The 24,440-nt window shown below is 41.3% G+C and overlaps 1 protein-coding gene across 2 annotated transcripts in view; it reads right to left on the bottom strand.

The window, feature by feature from the left end:
* TGFBR2 (transforming growth factor beta receptor 2) overlaps positions 1-24,440 on the bottom strand; it is a 60,931-nt gene that overhangs the window by 22,694 nt on the left and 13,797 nt on the right. For both annotated transcript variants that reach the window (XM_036378697.2, XM_036378698.2), the window contains exons 2-3: positions 10,487-10,658; positions 8,634-8,824 (exon numbers count right to left, since the gene is read on the bottom strand). In XM_036378697.2, the coding sequence (XP_036234590.1) occupies positions 8,634-8,824; positions 10,487-10,658 (363 nt within the window). The remainder of the gene's footprint in view (positions 1-8,633; positions 8,825-10,486; positions 10,659-24,440) is intronic.

Raw genomic sequence — 24,440 nt, 5'->3', positions numbered from 1 at the left:
TAAGTAAAACAATGGCAGTGAAATGAGGACACACTTGAATGGCAGGGCAGCAGAATGCCCAGCCAGTACTGACAGAACTACTTCCTTGCTGTCTGCTGCTCCTGTGAGCTCCAAAGCTGCTGCCTATTCAACTGCTAGTCAAAGCCACAGAGCAGAGAAAGAATATATTTGATATTAGCAGAACTCAAGCTAAATATATCGACACTGATGTATTGCAAGCTTGTGCAATGTCTTAAAAATTCCCAGAAACACAAAGTCACAAAACATGGTCCCAGACACAGAACTGGGATCTAGTTATTTTGCAAGATCCCAAGACACAAAGCAGCCCTTTGAGCTGACTGGAGGAAAACTCCATTTTGTAGAAATTCTGAGGTTTCAAAGTTTGATTTGAATTCCACACTGGAATGAAAACCAACACTTTTCGAATGCTTTTGCCTGAACAGAATTTCTGTTCAAATGTTGCAGTTTGGCAAGAGAAGTATGTGAGTGCTGAATCCCCAGCAGTGAGGGGACTGGTATGCGTGGGGTACAGCAGCTTCAAGTTCAAGACCTGCTCTGAATCAAGGGAGAGCTTTTTACAAAATGGGAGTTTGAAACTTGCACGTGTAGTGATTTCTGAGCAAGGCACTAGGCAACAAAATATGGAAAAGCCTGCCCATCTCTTTAGTACTGTCTGGATGAAAACTAGCTCCATAAAATGCTTCACTTTCAGTGAAATGAAATTTATTCTGAACAGCTGTTTGGAGTAATTTAGTTTACCTCTATTGAAGAGCTCTAAAGTGGAAATGAAATTCCGTAGCTCAGTGTTTCATGTACATTCCTGATTTTGGCCTTTTTAGAATTAAAATAGCTTGGAAATCTTCAGCAAAACATTTTTTGGTGGGAAATATTGATTTTCAAAACAAAAACTCTGCTTCTGACACTTCTATACTTTCCCTGAAACCCCTATCTTGAGGACAAAAGTGGTCTGAAAGTTGATCCAACTTTTATAAATTTCTGCTAGTTTTACAGGCATTGTTTTTGGGAGTTTGAAGATGGGGGGTGGGGAGCTTTTTTACTCAGGGTGGAGGGTGTTTCCTTAGGAAAATGGTTGATCCTGACACAAAATACTTGGTAATAATCAAATTCAAATGCCACACTCCAAATTAACTTTTTTTTTAAATCATGGTAGCTTCTTGGAAACATTTTAAATTTTCATACTTGCTGGAGATGATTTTTTTTTTCCAATTTAATAGTTTTGCTGTGCAGGAAATCCGTTTCACCCCTCCTTCAGCTCTATGCTGAGCCAACTCATGGCAGAAGAGAGAGATTACTGGATTTTAAAAACAGAGTGGGCTCTATCTTATCATCCAGTGGAAAATAAACCCTGGCATTTCTTGCAGACTTTCCTGAAGGTAGAATCCCTTCAACAAGTTCCTGTATGTGACAGGATCTTTTTTTGGACTAGGTAATCAAAGTCTGTCAAAGGCCTGTAAGTTTTGCTTGAGCTGTATGTCTTCATCTTTTAGTCTGAAAAGGATATTACCAGGATATCCAAAAGAGAATCTCTCTCCTGGAGAGGCACTACCTCCGGTAGTTGGCAGGTCTGCCTGGCCTGCTATAGAATCATGGATTGTTTAGGTTGGAAAAGACCTCTAAGATCATCAAGTCCAACTGTAAGCCCAGTACTGCCAAGTCTACCACTAAACCATGTCTCTAAGTGCCACATCTACAGATCTTTTAAATACCTCCAGGGATGCTCATTCAACCACTTCCCTGGAGAACCTGTTCCTGTGCTTAACAACACTTTTGGCAAAGAAATTTCCCCAGCTATCCAATCTAAACATCCTTTGGACAACTTGAGGCCATTTCCTCTTGTTCCATTGCTTCTTATTTGGGGGAAGATGTTGACTCCCATCTTGCTACAACCTCCTTTCAAATGGTAGTAGAAAGCCAAAAAAGGTTCCCCCTCAACCTCCTGTTCTCTTAGCCAGACAACCCCAACTCCCTCAGACACTCTTCACAGAACTTGTGCTCCAGATCCTTCCCCAGCTTTGCTGCCCTTCTCTGGACATGCTCCAGCACCTCAATGTCCTTCTTGTAGTGAGGGGCCCACAGGATTTGATGTGCCCTCAGCAGTGCTGATTTCAGGGGGTTGTGCTGGCTCCACTCTTTCTGAAACAGGCCAAGATGCCACGGGCCCTCTTGGCCACCTGCTCTCGCTGCTGGCTCATGTTCAGCCACTCCTGACCAGCACCCCCAGGTCCTTTTCCTCCAGGCAGCTTTGCTGCCACTCCTCCTTCAGCCTGCAGCATTGCATGGAGTTGCTGTGACCCAAGCGCAGGTTCCAACACTTTGTGCCCTAAGGGTTTACTTAAAGGTACGGGAACTCATTCATCTGTTCTTTTGGGTATATGACTGCCTAAATGTTGCTCTGCAGTCAACAAATGGCTCGCAAACCAGACCCAGCTCTCAGAGCACTTAATGCATGTTAATGCCCAGTGCCACCACTTCTCTCTTTTCCTGAAAGGTAGTAAGTATGAGCTATTTTGAAGACCAGTGGCACACCCACTGCTGCCCTCCCCTGCAGACCTGCAGTTTTGGCCTTGGCACACGACTGCCTAGGGGGATCAGGACTCAAGACTTCTCTTTAACACCCAGGGAAAAACCCCAGTTACATGACCCAGTTACATGTGTTACATGGCAGAAGAGTCATGCATATGCATCTGTCACCTGATGGGAATGGCTGCATCTTAGTCACAAGGGTGGGAGGGAGGCAAATTCATTGCCTCTGGGTGGCTTACTTCAGCAAAAAGGCTGGGCAGCAATGACCTAATGGGTAATTCATCTATTGTAAGCAGGATTTCATTTTTCAACTGATTGCCAAGTATGCTATTCAGCACTCAGGAGGTCTAAGAAACTCTTAAACTCTAAGACAGAACACATAGTTTGTTGCTGCTTTTATTCACCACTGCTGGCTACAAAGTATAATTCCTTGGTTTGCTGGCACAGCACCCATTTGCTTAAAATCTTCCACCCCACTAATGCATTCCCTTATCTCTGCCATTCTAATAGGTCCCTTCACTGTGTGTACATGGCATCTCTCCCACACTTTGACTTTTTTAGCTGAGCTTTCCTACTCAGCAATATGAAAGCCAACGTATTTTAACTTTACATGATGTGACTGAGTTTCTGTGATACATGGCTCAGTTATAGAGCTTGGGTGTCTGCTGCTGTTTGCTGGTGGATTTCTGGAACAAATCAATCTCTCCAGTTTCAATATGTTTCAACAGATGCCACACATTAACCACTATTTTTATTCTCAGCCTGAGTTTCACCCCTCCAACCTTTCCCAAAATATTATGTTGCCAGTGTTAGTTACAGTTTGTTTCTGTCTGTAATTATTAAAGTCTCTTCCGTGACAACCTGATAAAAGGTTGGCCACATTCCCATACTTATTAAGCTCTCAAGTGATGCAAATTGTAACAAATATGCCAACCAGACTGGAAGAGGAGTGCCTAGTTTGTTTTTACACAAATCTGTAACTGAGCATGGTTATTTTCCTAAGAAGCAAACAATATAAATAATACAGAGCAAACAAAATTTTGGCTCCTTTAGCCTCTTTTCATTCTATTTCCTTTCTATCCCATTAAGTGAATCAGATGTTCAGCATTACACAGCCTCTCCTTTGGTTACACACAGCTGCAGGCACTGGGTGGGACTCCAGTGCCTGCAAATACCTAAGAGGAAACATAGAGAACAAAGCCAATATACAAGCAGTGAGAGGCTCTGTGCAATGTTATGTAATGTTACTGACCTCTTTTATGGGGCAGCTGGAATACAGTTACCTTCTGAACATGTTAGTTGGATAACAGAAAGAGAGATTAATGAAAGCCTTTGTTAAAATTCACTTGGAAGCAGTCCAGCTGTAATCATCTCCCTTCTGATGTTCCTTGAGCACCGGACAACTCATCACACAAGTATTTATGGACTGGTGACTGTTTGCACACAGATCTTAAGTCTGAGATCCTCCTATGTAGTCAAGTAAAATCACTAACACTTTGACTCTAGTAAGGAGAGGAAGAGGAGAGAAAGAAAGGAAAACACAGGATCAACATGTTAGAGACAAATGAGAGGTACGAAGTTAAGGACATTCTGAAACATTATTCATATTTCCTGCAGTCTGGGCACAGGACAAGGCATCACACAGGCATGCTTGTGGTGATTCAGGCAGCAGAGCAGCACCAGCTCTCCCAGGTAACAACTGTACACAGTGAGAAATCACAGCACTTGGAGCACTGCAAATCCACAGGCTGTAATTTGTTCAGGCAAATGACTCAGCCACAATTGATTAATCAAATAGGCATGTCCCTTACACTCTCCATTAGCCAACTCTGTAAAAAACCGTGATCAATATGAAGTAAAAAAAAAACTGCTAAAAAGTAGCACAACACCCTCCCTCCCTCGACACACTTCCCCAATTAGCTTCATTATTCTCATAAACTCTTGTTGACCTGTCAGTCATCTCTTTCACTGAGGTTTTGGTATTTCAAGGCAGCTGTCTGGATGGTTCAGAGTTGCTGCTTAGGGTTTCTCCCATATCTGGGTGTGGTGGGAATGCCCAAAATAATGACTTCATCTTGCAGTAGGTGAACACAGTCGACCTAAACAATCTTACAGACACCTTGGTTGCAAGCTTCATGGAGATATGCATAGCATGGCAAGAGACAGGTGAGGATAAAAAATTACCACCATGTCAGTTGTTAGAATGAAACAACTATAAACAAAACAGAGCTGTGTTGAAATCCTGGTTCCAACTTTTGAGTTCTCTGCACCGTTGCTTGCATTTGAACATGATGCCCAGGATACCAACTGCATATATATTGGTAACAGTATTTAAAGGATTTGTTTTCTTGTTTGCAGTCTCCACTGCTGGTTTGCATATTGATAAATGACTGTGCCTAAATGAGCTGCACAAGAGGAAGGAGTTCCATTGCACAGCAGGTAGGTAGATCATACACTAAGTAACATGCAAGAATCCCATCTTCTTGTCTACAGTGAGTACCTTGTCATTTCTGTCCATGGAGAACAGGTTGGATGTGGGGCTGGAAAGGGCAGAGTACTGCTTGGTCCATTAGGGTAAACCAGGCTTAACTTCAGTCAAAGAACTTGGGATAGTGAGCAAAGCCCAGCTTTGTTAGGCAGCTGTCATGCTCGCACTGGCTGATGGCTGGGAGGTGTGGTGAAGGGAAAGCAGAGGAACAAAGCTGCCCAAACATCACAGGAGGACTGGGACTGTGCAAACAACTACAGACAGACCTGATTCATCCCAGCAGATCAAAGTAGACGAAGGTAAATCAAGATTCAGAAGATTCACCAGACACAACCAGACATCAGGGTGCAAAAAGCCCTTGTAGTCTAGTCCTAATCTCATTTTTTCCACAACAGAAGGACCAGCCCTCTGTCTGCTACCTAGCCTACTTCTAGCCACTCAAGGCCTTTTACCCCAATTCTGGCTAATCTTTTCCAGCGGTTTTGCTCCCTGGCTTTGCCTTCTGGTAATACTAACATTAGACTTTTGAATAAATAATAATTACAAAACACTGGCATTGAGATTTGCTGTGAGAAGCATTTTTCCACCGCAAGGGTGAAAGCTGCTTGCCAGTCACCCACAATTTTGTTTGGCAAAAAAAGAGAGTGATTAAAAAATAAACACAGAATAGTCAGATTTACAATGGTTACCTGTCTCCTGCATGTTATTTCTCCAAGAAGTACAGAACATTATTTGGAGTGATTTGCACTCAGTATTTTCCACCAGCTGCCTGTGGCCTGGAGTGCCAGGGATCTGAATCAGGGTCAGTCCCCTGACATAGCAGAACTACAGGCATATTTAGGCATGTGTTTGACTGTGTCTTGCTTATCTTGCAGATTGGCAATTTAAATGAAAATCCATACAATAAACAGGCATTTGATTTTCATGTATCTACTTAAAACATTTCTAAAGTCACTCTTGAGTGAGTCACAACACCTCCAATACCCAAAACTTTAGATGCTTGTGTCTAAAAATGGAGTCAGGAGGTTTGCCCTTCACAGTCAAGACTCATGCAAGCCAATAGTGCTATAAACCAATTCTTCCATAAGCAATAACAGCTCAGCTGTGAATCACTGGAATTCAGTGACTAACCTCTGGTGGAAATTAGAACTTGCTGTCTTAACCAGGGTTTTCTTTCTTACCTCAGAAACACCAGCAACAAACTAAACCTGGTCTGTCTCAAGTGTGCATACAGGAAGAAGAGGTAAAACACTGTCATTTACAACAATACCTTGAAAGGAAACGCTGTGATCAACAGGTGAAAAATTACGATCTTTTTTTATCTCCATTTCTGCTAATAAATTATTAAAATCACTGTTTTATCAGGTTTTTTTTTAGAGTAGCTCTCATCTTGCTCTCTAAAACTAGAATGTGCAAAACCACTGCAAAAAAGTTCTTGTTCTGCCGTATAAGAAATGTAGAGGAAAAAAAACCTGCAAGAACAATGTACAGAATAGATCTGGATGACAGTCATTCCAAAGGCAAAATTATTACAGGCTATTATCTAGTTGTCTGGAGGAGCCATGGACCAGCTGGCTGTGATGTTCTGCTCAAAGTTAAACACAGACAGGAAACCGCATGTCTGATACTGTAAAAATCGTTTGTCTTCCTGCCATGGCTAACCAGGCAAGCAACCCAAAGGGGCTGTTTTCATTTAAAAGAAACACTAATCCACAACAATAAAAAAGGAATGACAAAGCCTCAATTCTCCCCCCTCCTGACTAGAGTTAATGCCTGTGTTTGTGAATGAACTGGAAATGTTACAGAGTGAAGTTTTACATTACTTTAATTTTTATCTGTAGTTATTCACTTAATACATATGAATGCAGCACATGGTTTTCATGAGTCACCTGAAGTGCTCACAGCACGTGACCTAGCAGGAAAGGCTTCACTTGGAAGAGTGAAAGGAATTTGGGTAAAAAGACTGGGTTTAAACTTCTACTACTCGTTGTGGGTTGATCTGGAAGTGTGAGTGAGCTGCAGAGTTCATAGGTATCAAGGCACTTGGTGCTGAATTTTAGAAAGGTTTTAATAACCATACACACCAAAGACACCCATTTATTAGTGATTTCATTCAGCTACATAGCTCCAGGAAAAACAGCTATAACGTGGCTAACACAAAATTTAGCCAAAATCCACAAGGGTGTGGTTCATATTGTACAAAAACACTAGGCAGCTGACCCAGAGTAAGATCTCTTCTCTGGGGACACATTCTTTAAAAAAAAAACCAAGCAATCTCTCTACCTGGGTCTACCACTTGTGCTCATATCAATACCAGTATATATTCCAAATCCTTTAAAGGTCACCCAAGTAAGGGTTGGTCACACAACCACAGATGAGCAGTCAGGTTGTCTGGTTTCAAATCAAGCTTGATGAGGGGATGAGGAAGATGGGGATGAGGGCTGGCACCAGAAAGGGATAGCCTGGGCCAAGGGAAGCAAAGGCATGCTAGCTTGCTCTTGGCTAATTTGGTGTGGTTTTGTGACCTAAACTAGTTGGCCTTCTTGGAGGCTAGGAAGTGAGAGCTACAATTGCTCACATAGTCATTCACCTCAGCGCAGTCCCACACCAGGTTTCCTAGGAGTGGAAACTGCATCCCAAGCCTTCGTTATCTGAGGTAACAAGGACCTAATTATATCCTTTTCTGAGGAATTTATGGGTGATGGGGATGGGTGTGGTGTGCCACACCCCTTCAGAAGTCTGAATACATAAATTTCTCCATAGGATACCTCACCCTTCCCTGTCAGAAACCTGACTTTGTCTCAGTAAAATAATCACAGCAGGTAGGACAAAACAAAGCAAAAGGGGTGTGTGCACCCACACACATCTGTGTGTGCAGCAGGAGGTCCACCAACACTGCACACACCTGTACTGCCTTCATCGTGTCTGCAGTGGCCCGCATCAGAGCTCGTGGAGTGGAAGGGGGATGGGTTGTGTGCTTGTGGTTTGGTCTGCACTCACATTTCCCTGGTTTACCTGAACTCACATACACTGCCTTGTGCCGTATAGGTGTGGGGGAAAACATTCCCAGAGAAGGAACCTAGCTTCTTCACACTCACCACAAGGGAGGTGCAGATGGTCAGTTACACCAGAGAAGCTGACTTAAAATTCACATTCTATCAGGTTATCAGTAACATCTCTATATGCAGATAACACACTCAGGCAATACAGCCTTTTAGAAAAGGTAGGACCTTAAAAATGGCATTTGCTTTACTTTAGATTTCATAATGTAATTAGCATGTGTTGCATTTTGGTGTGCCAACAGAACAACTGAAAACATCCTGCTTTCATCTTCCATCATCTTTTAAGTGCAATATCTTGAGCTGAATATGAGACTTACTTCAAAATGAGGACAGCCTGGCAGGAAGAAGTACCCTCAGAACACAGAAAAAAAAGATTGAGATTTTGCAAGATTCAAGAAAGACTAAAAGAGCAGCTGCCATTAGAAGTTCTCCCCCACAAAATGCAATTCCAAAGGACATGGGTATAACACAGTTAATATTAACACAGTTAATATTACTTGCAAGGAATGTAGGAATGCAAGGTAAATTATTAAACCTACCTGATGTAAAAATGAGCATATCATTGCATTCTTCACCTGTGCAGGAACACATGAACATCAATCCCCCATCGTCCTTCTTTTCCCTCATCAAACACTGCTGTGATTGATAGTCATCCAAAAAGTGACCATACAGTGCTTCCAGGGGGTCGTGGCATATCGTTTCTAATGTCACATTTTCATCATTCTGTCTCCTAAAAATGAAAAGGAGAAAACTGAAATCAAAAAAGGAATATTTTATAAAGGGAGCAGACAGGACCACGCCTGGCCAAAATTTACCTCTTTTGAGAACATAAATGGCATTTAAAGAGCATCCTATGTTTTTCTCTGTCTTTGTTGAATGGGGAAAATTTGGCACTGTCTGGGATCCTCACATTTGTACAATGGCACAGCTATTCCTGTATCATATTCCTGCTAAGCTCACAAGAGTGCTTCTGAAAATTTCACTTGGAATTATTCAAGCTAATGCTTGATGAACTGCTGTGAACTTCAGAACATACTTTTGGTTTTTGCGGTCACTAAGCAGACAGTAAAAATCTGTGGGAAATTACAATAAAAACTGAATTATTTCCTCAAAATCAGAGAATTTCTATTGAGTTGGTCTTTTCATTTTGCTTTCGAAGCCTACAATCAGCACAGTTTGTGCACTGAAGGAGTTATATACAAAACCCCCCCCTCAACCAACCAAAAACACCCCAGCAAAATATCAATCATAAAAACTGATGCAAGTTAGAGTTGCCTCACAGTCAGGGAAATATTTACAGCTCATAATCTGGACCATATTCCTGTGCTTTGTCCTGGTCCACAGATTTAATTTCATTGACAAAAGACTTGTTGGCAAAAAAGCACTTTACAGTTCTCAACTTACTTGCCTTTTGGATAAATGGTCATGAAAAATCCAACATGTAACTTAAATTTTACAACAGCTCCTTTTTATGGCAATAATAGACACTGATGACTTACTGAAGAATCACAGGAGAAATATGGAAAAGCACACTGGACTGATCCTGAACTGAAATGCCTACTTCCAATTATGCTGAACATCTCAATTCAATGGACACAACTAATTCCTCAGTACATGAATTAGTTATGTCCCTCTGGAAGTGGTTCTAATTATTTTACTAAATCAGCAGCAATGCTGCAAACACTCTGTTGTGTTCCTTTAGTCCAGTTATTAACTCATTAAGAGTGGTTCTGGCTTTCTTTGGTAGGACTGGATTCCCATTTATGAAAGGGCAAGGGATGCTCCAGTTTTTAGACTGGAACCCAAGCTTAAAGCAAATAAATCCAAAAAAGATTTACAATTCATTTTCATAAACTCTTGATTTCTTTGAACCTAGACAGAGGCTACATAAAAAGCATCATGCCTACATCAAAGTCTCTACCTACACAGAAGTTTTTTCCCATTAAGAGGAAATATTTCTACCTATACATGGCAATAAGCCTCTTGTGATAAACCTACATAATCTAGTTCCCTTGAAACCTGAGAGAGAATTGTCTTTGTTCAGCAACTGTCACTACAATCCTCTCTTGAGCCTGAAATCTGTTTCTACTCTTGAGTGCTGTGGGTGGATACAACTTAATGGCTTGCACAAAACCGTGCCTCTTTTCCAATAACAGCGTAAGCTGGAACAGAACTGTTTTAGAAAAAAACAAGTCCCCAGAACATTTCATATCAGAATTGTTAACCTCAAGCAACTCTTGGTATGCTATGCAGAGATATGAGCTGGAAGCAGGAGAGCAAAGCCTGATGAGGGAGCAGGGACATTCTGAATATCAGCGCAATCAAGTAAAGTACTAAGCAGTGATGAATGAGGGTGTGCTCCTGTCCCCACCTGTATGAAGAAATAACTTACCATACAGCAACACAGACTTCACTACTCTTCTCACAGATAGAAGTGATGTTGCAGTTACTCCTGCACTGATGTTGGTTTGAGCAGGTTGTTACTTTAATATCACAGAACTTGCATAGGTTTGACATTTTCAGTCCACTTTCCTTATTTCTTTCTACAGGTGATGTAAATTCAGCTTAAGGAAAAAAAAAAAGGAAACTCAATAATGGTAGATGATGAGATTGCATTATTGCTTATTATGAAGATAAGGTTTTCATCAGCAGCAAACATTTCCTCTTACCTTAAATTAGAAAATCTTTGATCTTTCACAGCTACCAATTTTCTTTACAACAAGGTAAGTGCCATGATGTCAAGACCAGGTTAATCAAAGTGAATTTGAAAAGCGAAATGAACTTCTATTGACTTCAGAGGGAGCAAAAGTTGCTACGCAATTTGCAGAATTATGCATTTTCCAAAACCAGTTTGCGCTGAAATAGCTCCTCTGCACTCACCCATTTGCATTACTTACAGGCAGTGTATCTGTCCCCCATGTATAACACTGCATCATGGCCTGTGTGCCACAGTAACTGTGGGTTCCACACTGAGAATGCACATTAGCTGTGTGACATCATTATAAGATGGATCAGCATGCATTTCGCAATTTTGTCTTTCCTAACCTGAGGCATAACCTAGGTGTCATCTCTAATCTGATTACTGTTCACACATAAAAAACACAGAGCTGGAACAGACTTTGAGCTTAAGGTAGATGGCCTGCCAGAGGATGTGGGTGAAACTCAAGCTAGAAATGCAATAGGGCATCTGTGCAGCTCATGTGATCTACTGCAGGAGTCTAACTGGGCCAACTGCAGGGGACTTGACTCAAACTAACTGGCAATGACAGCCTGTCTTTGACCCAACAGCTACTTTTCTGCACCCAGAAATTGAGTAATTAGATGCTTACTGGTTCTGAGTCTCAGTACTTACCATCTGCTTCAGTGTGGCAGCAGTAAGGAAAGAGATATTTTTGCGCCACTGTTTGAACTTCAGGAAATATCCTTTTAGCTCAAAAACTATTTTGAAAAGACAGTGTAACTACAAGGAACAGAAAATGCTGACACAAAATTCTTCCTAAAGCTAAAACGAACATGCAACTATCTGAAGTGGAGCAGACCATCAACAACAGTTTCAGTCTGACTCACTTCGCAATGTAATTGGAAAAGTAGGGTGAACCACTTTGAGGAGATACTGGGCTTACATGCAGCACAGCCCTTCTCTTGTAGCCACCTGCATGTTAAAACTGTGTTCATATTGCTTTCTGTAGCCAAATATTGCTAGTCAACCTGTAATAGGCAACCAGGGATTTATAATTTCCCCCTCTCTCTACTCAATTAGCTGAGAAATCAATTTTTTCCTTCTAGAACTTCACTTTTTACTACCATTAGACTATTTTACTACAGGAAATAAATACACATGATTTTTCCAGGAGGAAATAAAAGAGCCTCTTGCTAACATTTTCAATTGAGTTCTGAACCATTGTGAAAGATGGAGAGAAAGGTTTCATCTCTCCATCCAAACCACACATCTTTCTCATCACTAGCATGCTCTGGTACTGATCTAAGGTTTCTGATCTAACAGCCACCATACTCAGAGGCAAAACTTGCAATGGTTCTATGGTATAGAAGAGGATGCTACGCAGAGGGGTGGTTAGGATGAGCTCACTGGGTGTGGCAGTGTGCTCCTCCCTGCTTTTGGCTCAAGCAAGAGCTAGCAGTGGTGGTTGTGAGGGCTGCACCTGGCTTAAAGCTGGACTCTGGGAAGACAGATAACAGCACAATAGCTGAGGGCCATAAAACTTACTCAGCAGCTGAGGTCTAGTTGAGCATGCGCCAAGCAAAATACAGCTGGCATGCAAATACTACTATAAGTCAATCATCTTACTCCATAAATAGGGAACAGCCCAGGGTCTGCTGAGCTCTCCTGCACAGCTGTGGGCTGCATGCCAGGATCTCCCCTTGAACAGGGATGCCTCTTGAAGTTGTGAGAATACTTATTGCACTAAATACTCAGTAAGTGAAATGGGAATAAGCATGTTGAAACTTTGAAATCTTAGCTAAGTGAGATAAAGGACTGCTTGTGCTTGTATAATCCTTTAGACCTAAGTTCCTAGCCTGGAACTACGTCTGGATCCAGACACACATGGAAACCACCTGAGAAAGGGATTTAGAATGTGAGGGGGTCCTTTCTGAACCTCATGACTCAACGTGAGGGTGTCTCTGACAGTTTGTCCCACCTTCTCCTCAATGCAGTAAATAACCAAGTGTTTGTCGCCATCAAAGCTTGTTATAGCACTGTCATGTTTACTGTCAAGCTTTGTCAAAATAAACATTGCTACTTTTCCAAGGGAGGTGTGCCACCCCATTTGCAACACTGGGAGCTCTTACATGGGTGGAGAATGCTGGCAGGATATTATGGGCTGGCGGAATTTTAAGCCCCAGGTAAACATTTCTTGTTCTGTTGTGTTGCAACAACTCCCAGTAGCCATGTAGAAGAACAAAGCCTCATTGAAGCAAGTGTGGTAGGAACTCAGAAGGTCTTGAATGTACTGTTCTATGAAATACATGTCAACATAATCCTCACTATAGCAAATGGGACATCTCTTCTGGATGGTGTACATCTCTTCTTCCTTACCACATGCTGAAGAGAAACTAATAGCTGTCATAACTTTTCTAGGTTGCAGTAATGATCCAAACAACTTGATAATGAGGGACTGTCCCCCTACCCAGAAAAAACCCCAATCCATGGTGCTAAAAGCCTGGAACGAAAATAGAGACGAATACTGAGGAGGTGAAGTGACTCACCCAAATGTACACAGGAAACCTGTGGCAGGGGTACCTGCAACTGAGCCCAGGGGAAAGGCATCAGCTGCATCTATGCTGCTTTCAGCTCTGAGCTCACATGGCAGCTGTGGCACGATGGATGCCTGTGCCATGAACATGACTCAGTCCCCTCCAGTGCCCACAGCACTGGAGCCAAGAGCCAAATGAAGGTGGGTCCTTAAGTAAACTATTTCAAGCACATTATATTTGTTGAGAGAAAGGGTTTGGTTCCTATGCCATCCCTGACTTGCCAGGTTCTACCAAGGCTCACCCACTGGAACAAATGGATGAAAATAAATATGTTTGGACCTCTTCCAAGGAGGGATATCCAACCCAAACTACTTGATTAAAAAAAAAAAAAAAAGAATAAATAAAGAAAAAAAAACCCATCTGGAAAGCAGCAATCCCCTGTAAGGTCACAAACCTTAAGTTTCTAAGGTAGGCATTAGTTTAACCACTAGCAACAGTAGCAAAAGGTTGTCCACTTAGGACCAAGTAATTTCTGATCAGGTTTAATTACTATCAAAAGCTAATGGGGTTTTGGGACTTCCAGAACTGACTACACTTGTATTTTCTCCCCAAAATTCTTCTAACAGAGGCTGACAGATCAGTGACTCTTTATTCATGCCTCTGGCAGTTCAAAAAACTGTCTAAAAAAAAATTTGTCCACTGCCAGGTGGACAAATTTTATTCCATGCTTCAACACTTGGTTTAAAGTGAGACTGCAGTTTACTTTCCGTAAGACTGTCATAATGCTCTAGCAGACGTAGGTCTGTTGTTTGTTATTACTCCTTGGCCTTGTCCACTGTGATAACCCATCTAGTTCCAAACTAAAGCCATGTTTGACTTTTTCCATCTGATACTGAAACCACACCCTGCAGATGGCCTGAGAGGAAATCTGGAGTTAGATAGGAACTTCGATGTCACTCTTTGATTACAGATGGCTACTAGACTCTGAGAATTTAGAAATCCTGAAAAGATGGGTCTTCTTCCAAGTCACATGAACTCACACCTATCTTAAATCAACCAAGTCCTGCCTGGAGAATGACAAATTGGTAGGATTCTTCCCTAGGAAAGTGTATTCACTCATTGCCTGAGGGATTCATAAGCAAGGAGTGGTTCAGGACCAGCAGAATGCTCCTCTTCTTGTAGTCACTTAAATGTTCACCTCTAAAAGTATTTGACTATCCTGCTGCACACCTCATACCACACAAGCCATCTCAAGATTTTCTCCTGTTAAGAAAACCAAAGTCACTTGAATACTGTGGACAGCAGCAACCTTTGATTTTGCAAGAAAAAAAAGTGGATATAATGAAAAAGTTAAAAGAGAAATCACAGATTTGCAAAGGTGAATGAAGCTATCCTAAAGTGTGTGCTTGTCTCCTAAAATTTGAATTTGCCACCCACTGTCTAATGTTAGTTTTCTTATTTTGACTTCTACAGGAAGCCTAATTCTAGCTTTCTTTGCTTCTTTGTCCACGGAGAGGGCTCCAAATAAAAGACTGTGCTTTCTTGGCTATGAAAATTTCAGCCAACCAGTTCAGCAGAGATCAGCCGCTGTGGTTAAAATGTATGGAACATGCAAGTCAACACGTGGGCTGGACATTACAGAAGACACACTAGAGCAGTCACATTAGAAATGTCCACTCCATAGATTCTGGTGGAGCCAAGCTTGCAGAATATCACTTCTCTTCTGCGGTTCACATCTTTATTTATGATTTCCTAGGATGTCATAAACAGGACACCTCACCCAAAGTCTATTGACTTTGCTTGAAGTGGTTTGCTTTGCATCTGTTGTCTGTAGATACGTAACTTCTATTGAGGCCTAACATTGTAGTTTACTTTTCTCTTATTTTTAAAACCATTACAGAATTCTCACAAGCTAACAACATTAAATAAAGGCCAAACTAACATGCTGTCTTTTTGGAAATATCTACACTGGAAAACTTTTTATGTCTTCGGATGCATTTCAGAAACAGCAGCCAATTTCTCTTACTCCTATCTTGTAAAATCCTGTCACAGCACTTCTATTCTCTCATCCAGTGTCTCTGGCACATGTATACTTATAAAACAGCAGGCAGATCCCATCCTCCCCCAAAAAAAAATGCTGAGAGAGACATTGGGATGGGAACTCAACTACTCAGCTGCTGTGAGATAATTCCACCTGATGGGAGAGATTTGAAGATTTCATTCCACTACATCATGGAAATCTGCCAGGAGGACATTGTCTGTATCAGAGAGCCTTGAAGTAGATTGTCCTTGTTCTCCCAAAGAGCACAGCTCCATGACATCATATATCTGTGTTTAGAAAGCACAGTAGCAGCTATGAAGAGCATCCAAACTGTATTGCCTTCTCATCCAACATGAAGACATCAAGTTTTGCCAGGAACTGTACTAAACACAGCATGACTTCTGTTTTGACTACTATCCCCAGCACATTATCTACAGTCCTAGTGGAACTTTGACAATTATGGAGACACTGCCAGCTTCATTAAATTTGCCTTACACATATTGATGAATTAATTGCAGGAGTGAGAGAGTCAAGGAAAATGCATGACCTGAGTTTTGCTTTCAAGACCTGGATGTATATCCTGATGGGTACTCTTAAACATACTGATTGTGTCCAGTGTGGTAATACAAGGAAGTGAAGATGGAAACATAATCAATCCTAAAGATAAAAAAAATCATGAGTTACAAAATCACAAGACTTGTCAGACAAATCATGGAAATAAAGGAAGGGAAAAAACACAACCAAAAACCCCCTGAAAAGCAAAAAGACAAACCCCAAGCAACCAAAAAACACAATTGTTGAGTTCTTCCTTACTTGCCATTGCTGTCTGTACTCTTAAGAGTGCTTTTTGAGACATGTTTTGAAACTTTGGCCATGAGCAGGAGGGTTGGAATTACTGTCTAACTAGAATAAAAGACACGATAAAATGAAAATAAATCATTGGGATCCAGGAGGTGGATCTTCAAGAAAAATAGCTGTATTCCTATTACTCATCACAAAATCACAGGAGCTGGCAACACTGCAGATCACCTAGTAACTCCCATCACAACAGGGAGGGTTTCATAAGGTTACTTCAGAGAAACCCTATGAAATATGTATTTTCAGTTTTTCAGTTGCAGCTGCCATTTCTAAGCTTAATGTCATCTGGGCTGAAATGGAGTGTCACTCTGGTACATACTCTTATTTTCACCATGTGAGTATGAGCTCACAATGTTCACACTATCTTGGACACAGCTTTGGGTGCAGTCCTTTATCTCAACCATGAGCTACCCCAGTAGGATTACCACGGGTACAGGACTTTTATGCTTTTGTGACTGTTTCTATTAAGATTAACAACAATGATTATCAAGAGTGCTGAGACAGCCTCTGTAAAGCCAAACATGTGCTATCTTTTACGTACAACTAAAATATGTCAGAGGAAAACAGGTTCCATGAATGTTTAACTATCCCTGTGGCAGGACTCCAGGAAACCACATTCCTATGGATTGGTCTGCAGAATCTCTCAGCCTCGATCTTTATCATGCGTAGTCACAGATCACTGACTACCACAGAGCACAACAGCTGCCTTAGTCAGTACTTAAAGTTGTGCCTTTGAGTGTACTGATTGCACTTTTGCAAATTTCAGGGGCTCAGCAGTGGATAAAAGCCAAAATAACCTGTTCCAACACAGTACTTTGTGAACTACTTGGAGGAGATGCATCTCATGGCTTCCCCCTGTCATGTTAAAGCTTTTGCCCATTGTATGAAAAAAATGCAAGTCACACCTATCACACCAAAGAACGATTTGGTGGGGCCCACAGGCTTTTTGAGGTTTGTGCAACTGGCTCTTCAGCCATGACTGAGAAGTCTGCTAGGAAAGAAGAGAGCAGACTGGGTAAGCCATGTTGACCTGCTAGACCTAGGCAAGAGTAGTTTGGCCACCCCCAGGTGAAGAAAGGCCAAGGCAGAAGAAAGGAAAGCCAGAAAACCACTGATGAACTGCACTGAATTTGGGAAAACAACATTTCTCACCTACCAGCAGGCAAGGTATAGGGGGAAGGTACATGCAGAGGGAGAAGACAAAAGGAAAAGGAGCAGGAGTTGGAAAACTCCATTTAACTTGCCTCTGCAGTAGAAGTGACTGGCTTTTAACAGCAAGTGGAACTGGCAAAACTTTGCTGTAGGGATTGCTGCAGGCACTGACACAGACACAGAATCAAATCTGACAGGAGCTGGGGGAAGGGACACAACCAGAGAAAGTAAGAGAGGGAACAGCACACTGGAGATCCCGAAGATGAAGATAATTTTTGTACTTAAGGCATTAAAATACCACTATTTTTATCCACTATTTCCAAAATGAGTGATCATTAGCAGTTTTAATCATGGGCTAGGCTCTTCTCTCTGGTACAGGGCCCGGCAGTGCCTCAAACATGCCTAAGAACAGAGCTCACTGTCATGACTGACTGACAGCAGTGCAGGCGAGAGGAGACTCCAGCTCAGCACTTAAAATAGAAGAGTGAAAGCATTCTGAAAACATTATTGTGATGCCTCAAATAATGAGATAGATTTTCACCTGCGGATCCTTAACTTGCAATGCATTTTCTGGCCACTATTTAGCACTCCATGGCTGGCGGAACAAAAGAATACTGTCTCCAAGCAAAGAGGCTGAAAAAAATCTAAATGATGGCTTCCCATAGGGCACTTAAATGGACATTTCATCTTCTCCTGACTTTAACCCACAGCCTCCCTAACAAAGCACACAGGAATGGGGAACCATATGTGATATAACAGCAAGTTCAATTTATTCAATTATGACTACAGGGTCTAGGTTTTTTCCTGCATAATGCATTGAGTTTGGAATTTACTGGAAGTTTTCTTCGGTGGTTAACCCCTCCTGGGACTTCAAATACCCAATGGACATAGAACACAGCAATGCTCATCTGGTTCTGAAGATTAGCAAAAACAGCTTTCCTGCTTTGCTGGAATAAGCATGATTCATGGTTCAGAACTGACATTTGCATAACTAACTCTGACCTGTGCACTAAGAAGCATATTCTGCATCTAAACCTCCTTTTGTATTCTCCTCTGCTCAGTGAAAGCTGTCATTACTTCACTTGAAACAGAGCTGAAAGAGTATAAACACTTCAGCTTTGTACAAATATTATTTTTCCAACTGATATGGTCTGAAAATAGACAGCAGTCATTCAAGCATAATACAGTTATTTCTGTAATATTTTTTCATGACAGATGAGTCTCTGTGGAAGACCCCCTAACATTTAGAACATACATAATTAGGAATAATTCTGACTCAGAAAAACACAAATATGTCCCTACTCTCTGCTACAGAACCTTGCCCATGCAAGGTTCCACAAACACATGCAATTTTACCTTCTATGCAGGTTGAACGGAGTTTCTGAACCCATTGCATCTCTTCCCTCAGCCAGTCAAGAAAGCCTGTTTATAGTAACCTGCTCCTCTCCACTCCTGTTCCCTCAGCAGTCACACCACTGCCTGCCTGCTTCAAAGTGATGATAGAGCTCTTAATTCTTCATAATAGCAATGGGGAAGGTGAATCATTTGTCCTGATGGAGGCACATATTGCCTCCGAAAGCTTAATTTATATTTCTTCCCCTTATATCTCTTATGACAAAAGTAATGAGGAACATCCATCTTAAAGAGCCATTTACCCTGTTTTCAAGGGTCTATTTATTAAACTCCCAGTTTCCAACAGGGAAATTCAGAAGCCCACCCAGTATAGGTGGAACAGAATTTATTTGCTAAAAATGTTATGGCTAAGCTATTTCTATTAGCCATGAAGTATTCCATAGAGACACACCCTGGCACTTCAGTTTATCTGCAAGGCCACTGATGTGCTCAATTTCACATGTGAACTGAAAGGTCCATGAGATCATAAAAGAAATTGATCATATTCTTAAGGTAACAGTGCTGCTTATTGGGAGGCATCGCTTTCTTACTTACAAGCAGTCCTTAATGCTTGTCTTGGGATATCTGCTTAATGCAAAGGCAATCTTGTCTGCCTTTTTAGGTGCATCCTCACTGGACAGGCTACAGGTGGGAGGAAGGCAGAGAAGGTTTGAAGACTATGTCTCAGATCAAGGGACTGCATCTTCTGCTAAACTTCTGGGCACTAGAACACATTAGGATCCATGGTACAGGCAAAGAGGCAAATTTCGAAAGTGCTAGGAGCTTCCTGCTGTATGGTATTGCCAAACCCTATCATCCTTCCCATGGGGAATTGCAGCTGTGGTTCTTCTGATGGACAGAGTTGGTGGGCACATTGGTACAGTTCCTGTTTTTCCCTTACAATGACAACTGTTGTTCTGGCTCTTTGCTGTGACAGCAGAGCATGCTGCGCAGAGGGAGCCCTGCCCTCAACTCCCATAGACCATGCACCACCAAAGACATATAGAAATCAAAAATAGTAACATACTTGCTTGGCCAAACACTCACAAATTACACTCCTACAGGACTTTACTCTTATTTAGTATAAGGCCTCATCCTGCCTAACTTTTTGAATAGCTACAAGTAACTAAGCACCGGCCTGGCAGACACACACTATCACATGAGTTCATTGCAATTAATTAAAATGGTTGAGATTTTAAGGTTTTTATCAAATCCTGCTAAAGCTGGATCCTGTTAAGTTTCCTTAGTACAGGTTGTATTAGGAACAAGTCTAGTCAGACTCAAAATTGAGACTTACCACACATAAAGTTGTTGTGGTTTATTCAATTCCTTTAAAATCAGCTATAAGCTCAAGAGGTCTGAATTCTGTGCGTGAAAAAAGCTTTTGTGTAACTTGATTATCTATCTGCAGCATTTTCAGCAGTAATAAGGAAGGCTGGATAGATAGCAGAAAATAATCTCTTCCAAATGCAAAATGGAAATTATTTGAAGACTGTTCTCTACACTGGCAGCATACAGAAAATCAGGTGACAAAAAGCCAAATCTTTCTGCTGAAACTACAGTTAACTCTCTCTAGTTAACCCTTGCTACAGCTAAACTCCTGCCAAATGTATATCCTCTACTGTATTCAAAAGAGCACACTAAGATTAAAACAGAGGGAACTGTGAAAATACTAACTAGAAGCTGCCATGGCTTGCCAAGAGTTAATACAGGTGGGCAGATATTTATTAATCCTGTTTGTTCACTCAGAAGACTGGCAGGCACTTCCAAACCCTCTCTGGTCTCAGAGACCTACCTGCAGGAAAGGTTATGAGAATACGTTAGTTTGGGAGAAGACTTCTGCTTGCTTTTTAAAGTAGTGAAAACGAAGCACAGACATAAAGACTGTGACAAATCACACAAAACAGGAAATTCAAAGCTACGTCTGACTCCCACAGGTTCCCTTTGATACAGCCAGGTTGCTCGGTGAATCAGAAAAGGTATCACTCCTGTATTTGCCATTTTATACTTTTAATTCTCATTTTTTATTAGCTTTACTAGTCTGCCCTAAAAACTACTGACACACACTTTCCTAACAGGTTTAGAAGTCAGAAAGCCATATTCATCTTCCCTTTTGAAAGGCTCCTGCCACATGAGGGCTTTACAGAGCCCTCATCAGATCCCTCCTTTGGGGATGCCATTGCAAAGGCCTGCTCATACACACGTCTGACATCTTCATTTTAATGTTCCTTTCTGATGCAAAGAAACAGCATATTTTGAGAACAACAATTGTCTGCCTCAAGGAGAAATCCTCAGATCATTTTTCAGAAAAATTACAAATTTTCTTCCAAGGCATTGTGAACACAACAGATCTTCCCTTTTTCCTTTTTTTTTTTTTTTCCTGTCTCTCTAGTGAGGCTATAGAGGATTATCTGCACAAAGAATTTTGAAAAAAACGTCAGTCACGCACCCCTGCTCGTTATTTGTTCACACCCCCCACTGCACTTTCTCCTGCCTCCCAGAGGAATCAGACCACACCTTACCACACCTCCCTCCCCCTCCAAAGGCCAGCCTGACCCAGAAGAGTTCTCCAGTCTAGACATCTATCTGACAACACAAACACAATGAAGAATGTGGTATGAGGAGTGGCAACCCACAGCTGGGGAAAGGAAAAACTGCATATTTCAGCTGCAGCAGCAAGAGCAGAGAAAAGTCTTAGTGGATCTATGGCTGGAGCTACTTCTGGGGAAAGGTCAGGCTGCCCAACATGCCAGGGACATGGGAGACCTGCCTTCTGCTGCTGTCTCCAACCCACAGTCTGCTTTCAAATGTTACACACCCTGAGACAGATGTCACAGCCCTTCCAGGAGAGGAAACAGGGGCTCTGCAGTTAGTCTTTTCTGCCAGGCATCATCACTGCAAGAGCAGATGGGATTTGCTTAGGACTCATCAGCATGGCTTATGATGCTTTGGGGAGCATTCCAAGGACTGATGTTTCTTCCCAGACATTTCTGCAGAAGCACCTCAGGCCTCATAGTTGTTTCAAACCACTGTAAAAGTGGATTTGAGGTTATTTTAATTTTGAAGTATAGAAAAAGGACTTTCGGTGCCTCAAGTTAACATTTTACAGGATGTATTTGAGAAGACAGGTGACTTGAGAAGATAGTCACTCTCTGTGACTGTTTCTTCAGCAGTACAGAGATCTATCAGATGCCTCCTCTTCACAGGATAATGGAAGAGTCAGAACAGTCTTGTTTTTAGAATTCAATTTTTTCAAGAGGAAGGATATTAGAGGGACAGAGAGTATGTGAAGCACATATATCCTCTGTCTGATGTGAAACATTTGATTTTGCTGCAGTTCTGTAATGTGAACACAAAAAATAAAATTCAACCAGTCACCCCAATTCTGCTTTGTTTCAGGGGAAAAGTGTGATGAATATTTACCTGAAACCGGCACAAGTCTGGGAAAACACTCTGTAAAACCAGACAAAAGTTTTACCTTCTGTTCTGAAACTTCTGCTGAACTGCAACTTGTATCTCTCATTTCAAATATCCTGCTTCTGACTACAATTCCTTCCTCTAAACTGGAATCAAGAGCCTGTGGACCAACGAACAGACTTTAGTCAAACAAAGCCAAACTCAAATAATGGATTTGGGATTTATAAAAAAAAAAGTAAATCAAAAGCAATCTTAAAATATAATACAGTAATTGGAATGGGCTGCATCTGTTCAAATATCAGTTTAAGCATCACATTTACAAGTAGGAAACACTGCAGAATTATGAAGCACAAGGGGCAGAAATAGCATGAGCAAGACATAAAAGGATTTTATGTCCAATGGCATGGTTTGGAGCACACAAATAGCAGGCCTGCCATTCAGTGTTCTAATCTTACCTAGGCAGAGATATTTGAACAGAAGTTTCTCACTCTTTTTCCACACCCAGCTCCGTAGTGAGCCTCTGCACTGGCCCTTCACAAGTGCACCTTTTGTGCCAGCTGTGAGTTAGGGGGTGCTTTGGGCCTCCAACCAAAACCCACATTCTTCAGGCATGATCTCAGCAACCTGGACAGACAGGATTGGAGCTGAGAGAGCAAACTGGCTTCAGCCACAGCTCCTGAGGCCACCTTAAACAAGGATGAGGTCTGCATGGCAAGAGTCTCTACCTGCACAACAGAAAACTCTGTGTGTGCACTGGTTGCTGCTGAACCAAACCAGAATTTCTGTGGTATTTTGTAACACTCCAGTAAGTGTGGGGAGAAGCTGTGTGCACACAAAGGCTCACAGCTGCCCAATCAAAATAAGCATTTAAATGGATTAACCAGACAACTGTTCTTTCAAACTTGCAATCGTTACACAGCTACATAAATCAGAGGGATTTATAAATATTTGTTTTTCCAGATAAAAGGAGGATATTAGTGGGATTTTTTTAAAGTGAATTCACTGCTACTATCTGTCCCTCCAGCCATTAATGAACAAACAAGAAAACAAAACAAAACCAAGGATGTTATGCATGCAAAAATTGTAGTAACAATTCTAAAATTGTTACCTGGGGATTTTGGTTTAAGCTTAATGTAAAAAGACAACTTACTAATGTAAGCAGCATGAAAGACCTGATTTTATTTAGGTTTTTGAAGACCTCCAAACTTGAGGAATATTTGAGAGATCTGGAATTTAAGTTAAGGCACAGTCCATGACTAGAGATGCTATTACGGTACTAGTTTACAATATAATCTACCAATTATGATAAGACAGAATTCTATGCAATTTCTTTCTCTAGAACTGAGTATTATTGCTAGTCTATTTGAAAAACTGTTTCCAAATAAGAAGACTCATTTAACAAGTCCACATCCTTAACACACACACAGAGGCTCCTCTGTCAGCTACTGATGGGCAAACATGTTTATGCGGAAGCTCTGTTCAGAGCTCCTTTTTACTGTGAGAAGCCATTTTCCTTCAGGAAAATGGTGCTTATGAACCATTCTGTCCCCACACAGCAAGTTTTGAATGACAGATTCAGGAAAACAGTATTAAAAAGAAATTACTCTCTTTCATAATCTATCAGCTCAGCTAAAATAGTAAATCAGAGAAAGGTTAGACACAAATGTAATCCCCTAGGAGTAGAATCACTTTGAATAGCTTTGAAGAAAAATACATATCCTTCTCAAATTCAGTAGCTTGGATGGTTATATTTGTCTCTGTCAAGTTACATGCAAAGAAGCAGAATAATAGAATTCAATACCCTGGGGACACTGCTATCTTGATAGATGCATCTAACTGCCACAACTATTAATGGGAATTATATACTGAGTATTGAGAAAAGGGCATATGCATAAAACTACACACTTCTAATGATATTCAACCGTAGGAAAACTTTCTTTTTCAGACTTCTGTTGCAAAGACCCTACTGCTGTGGCACACTGTTATTGAGTTATCAGATTTCTTGGTAAAGAACTATCTCCCTCAACAAAGCAGCATCTCCTTTGTCTGCCAGAGATAAATTTGCTAACATATCTCCCAGGTATTAGCTGCTCCTTTTCATGCATTTGCAAATTACTCCCCCCATTACCTCTGAGACTGTGAATCACTAGCAGGCAATACCACTCTGCTGAAATAAGGGCATAATTGATCAGCTTCTTCATTTCTATCTGAGGCTGAAATTTTACCAAGCTTAAAGGAAAATAAAAGCCATGAGTGAAACCTGCCCATTCTG

The sequence above is a fragment of the Molothrus ater genome, chromosome 1, assembly GCF_012460135.2.
Source record: "Molothrus ater isolate BHLD 08-10-18 breed brown headed cowbird chromosome 1, BPBGC_Mater_1.1, whole genome shotgun sequence".
NCBI classification, from domain to species: Eukaryota; Metazoa; Chordata; class Aves; order Passeriformes; family Icteridae; genus Molothrus; species Molothrus ater.
Note: the sequence above shows the minus strand (reverse complement) of the source record. Positions and strands in the feature narration are given on the sequence as shown.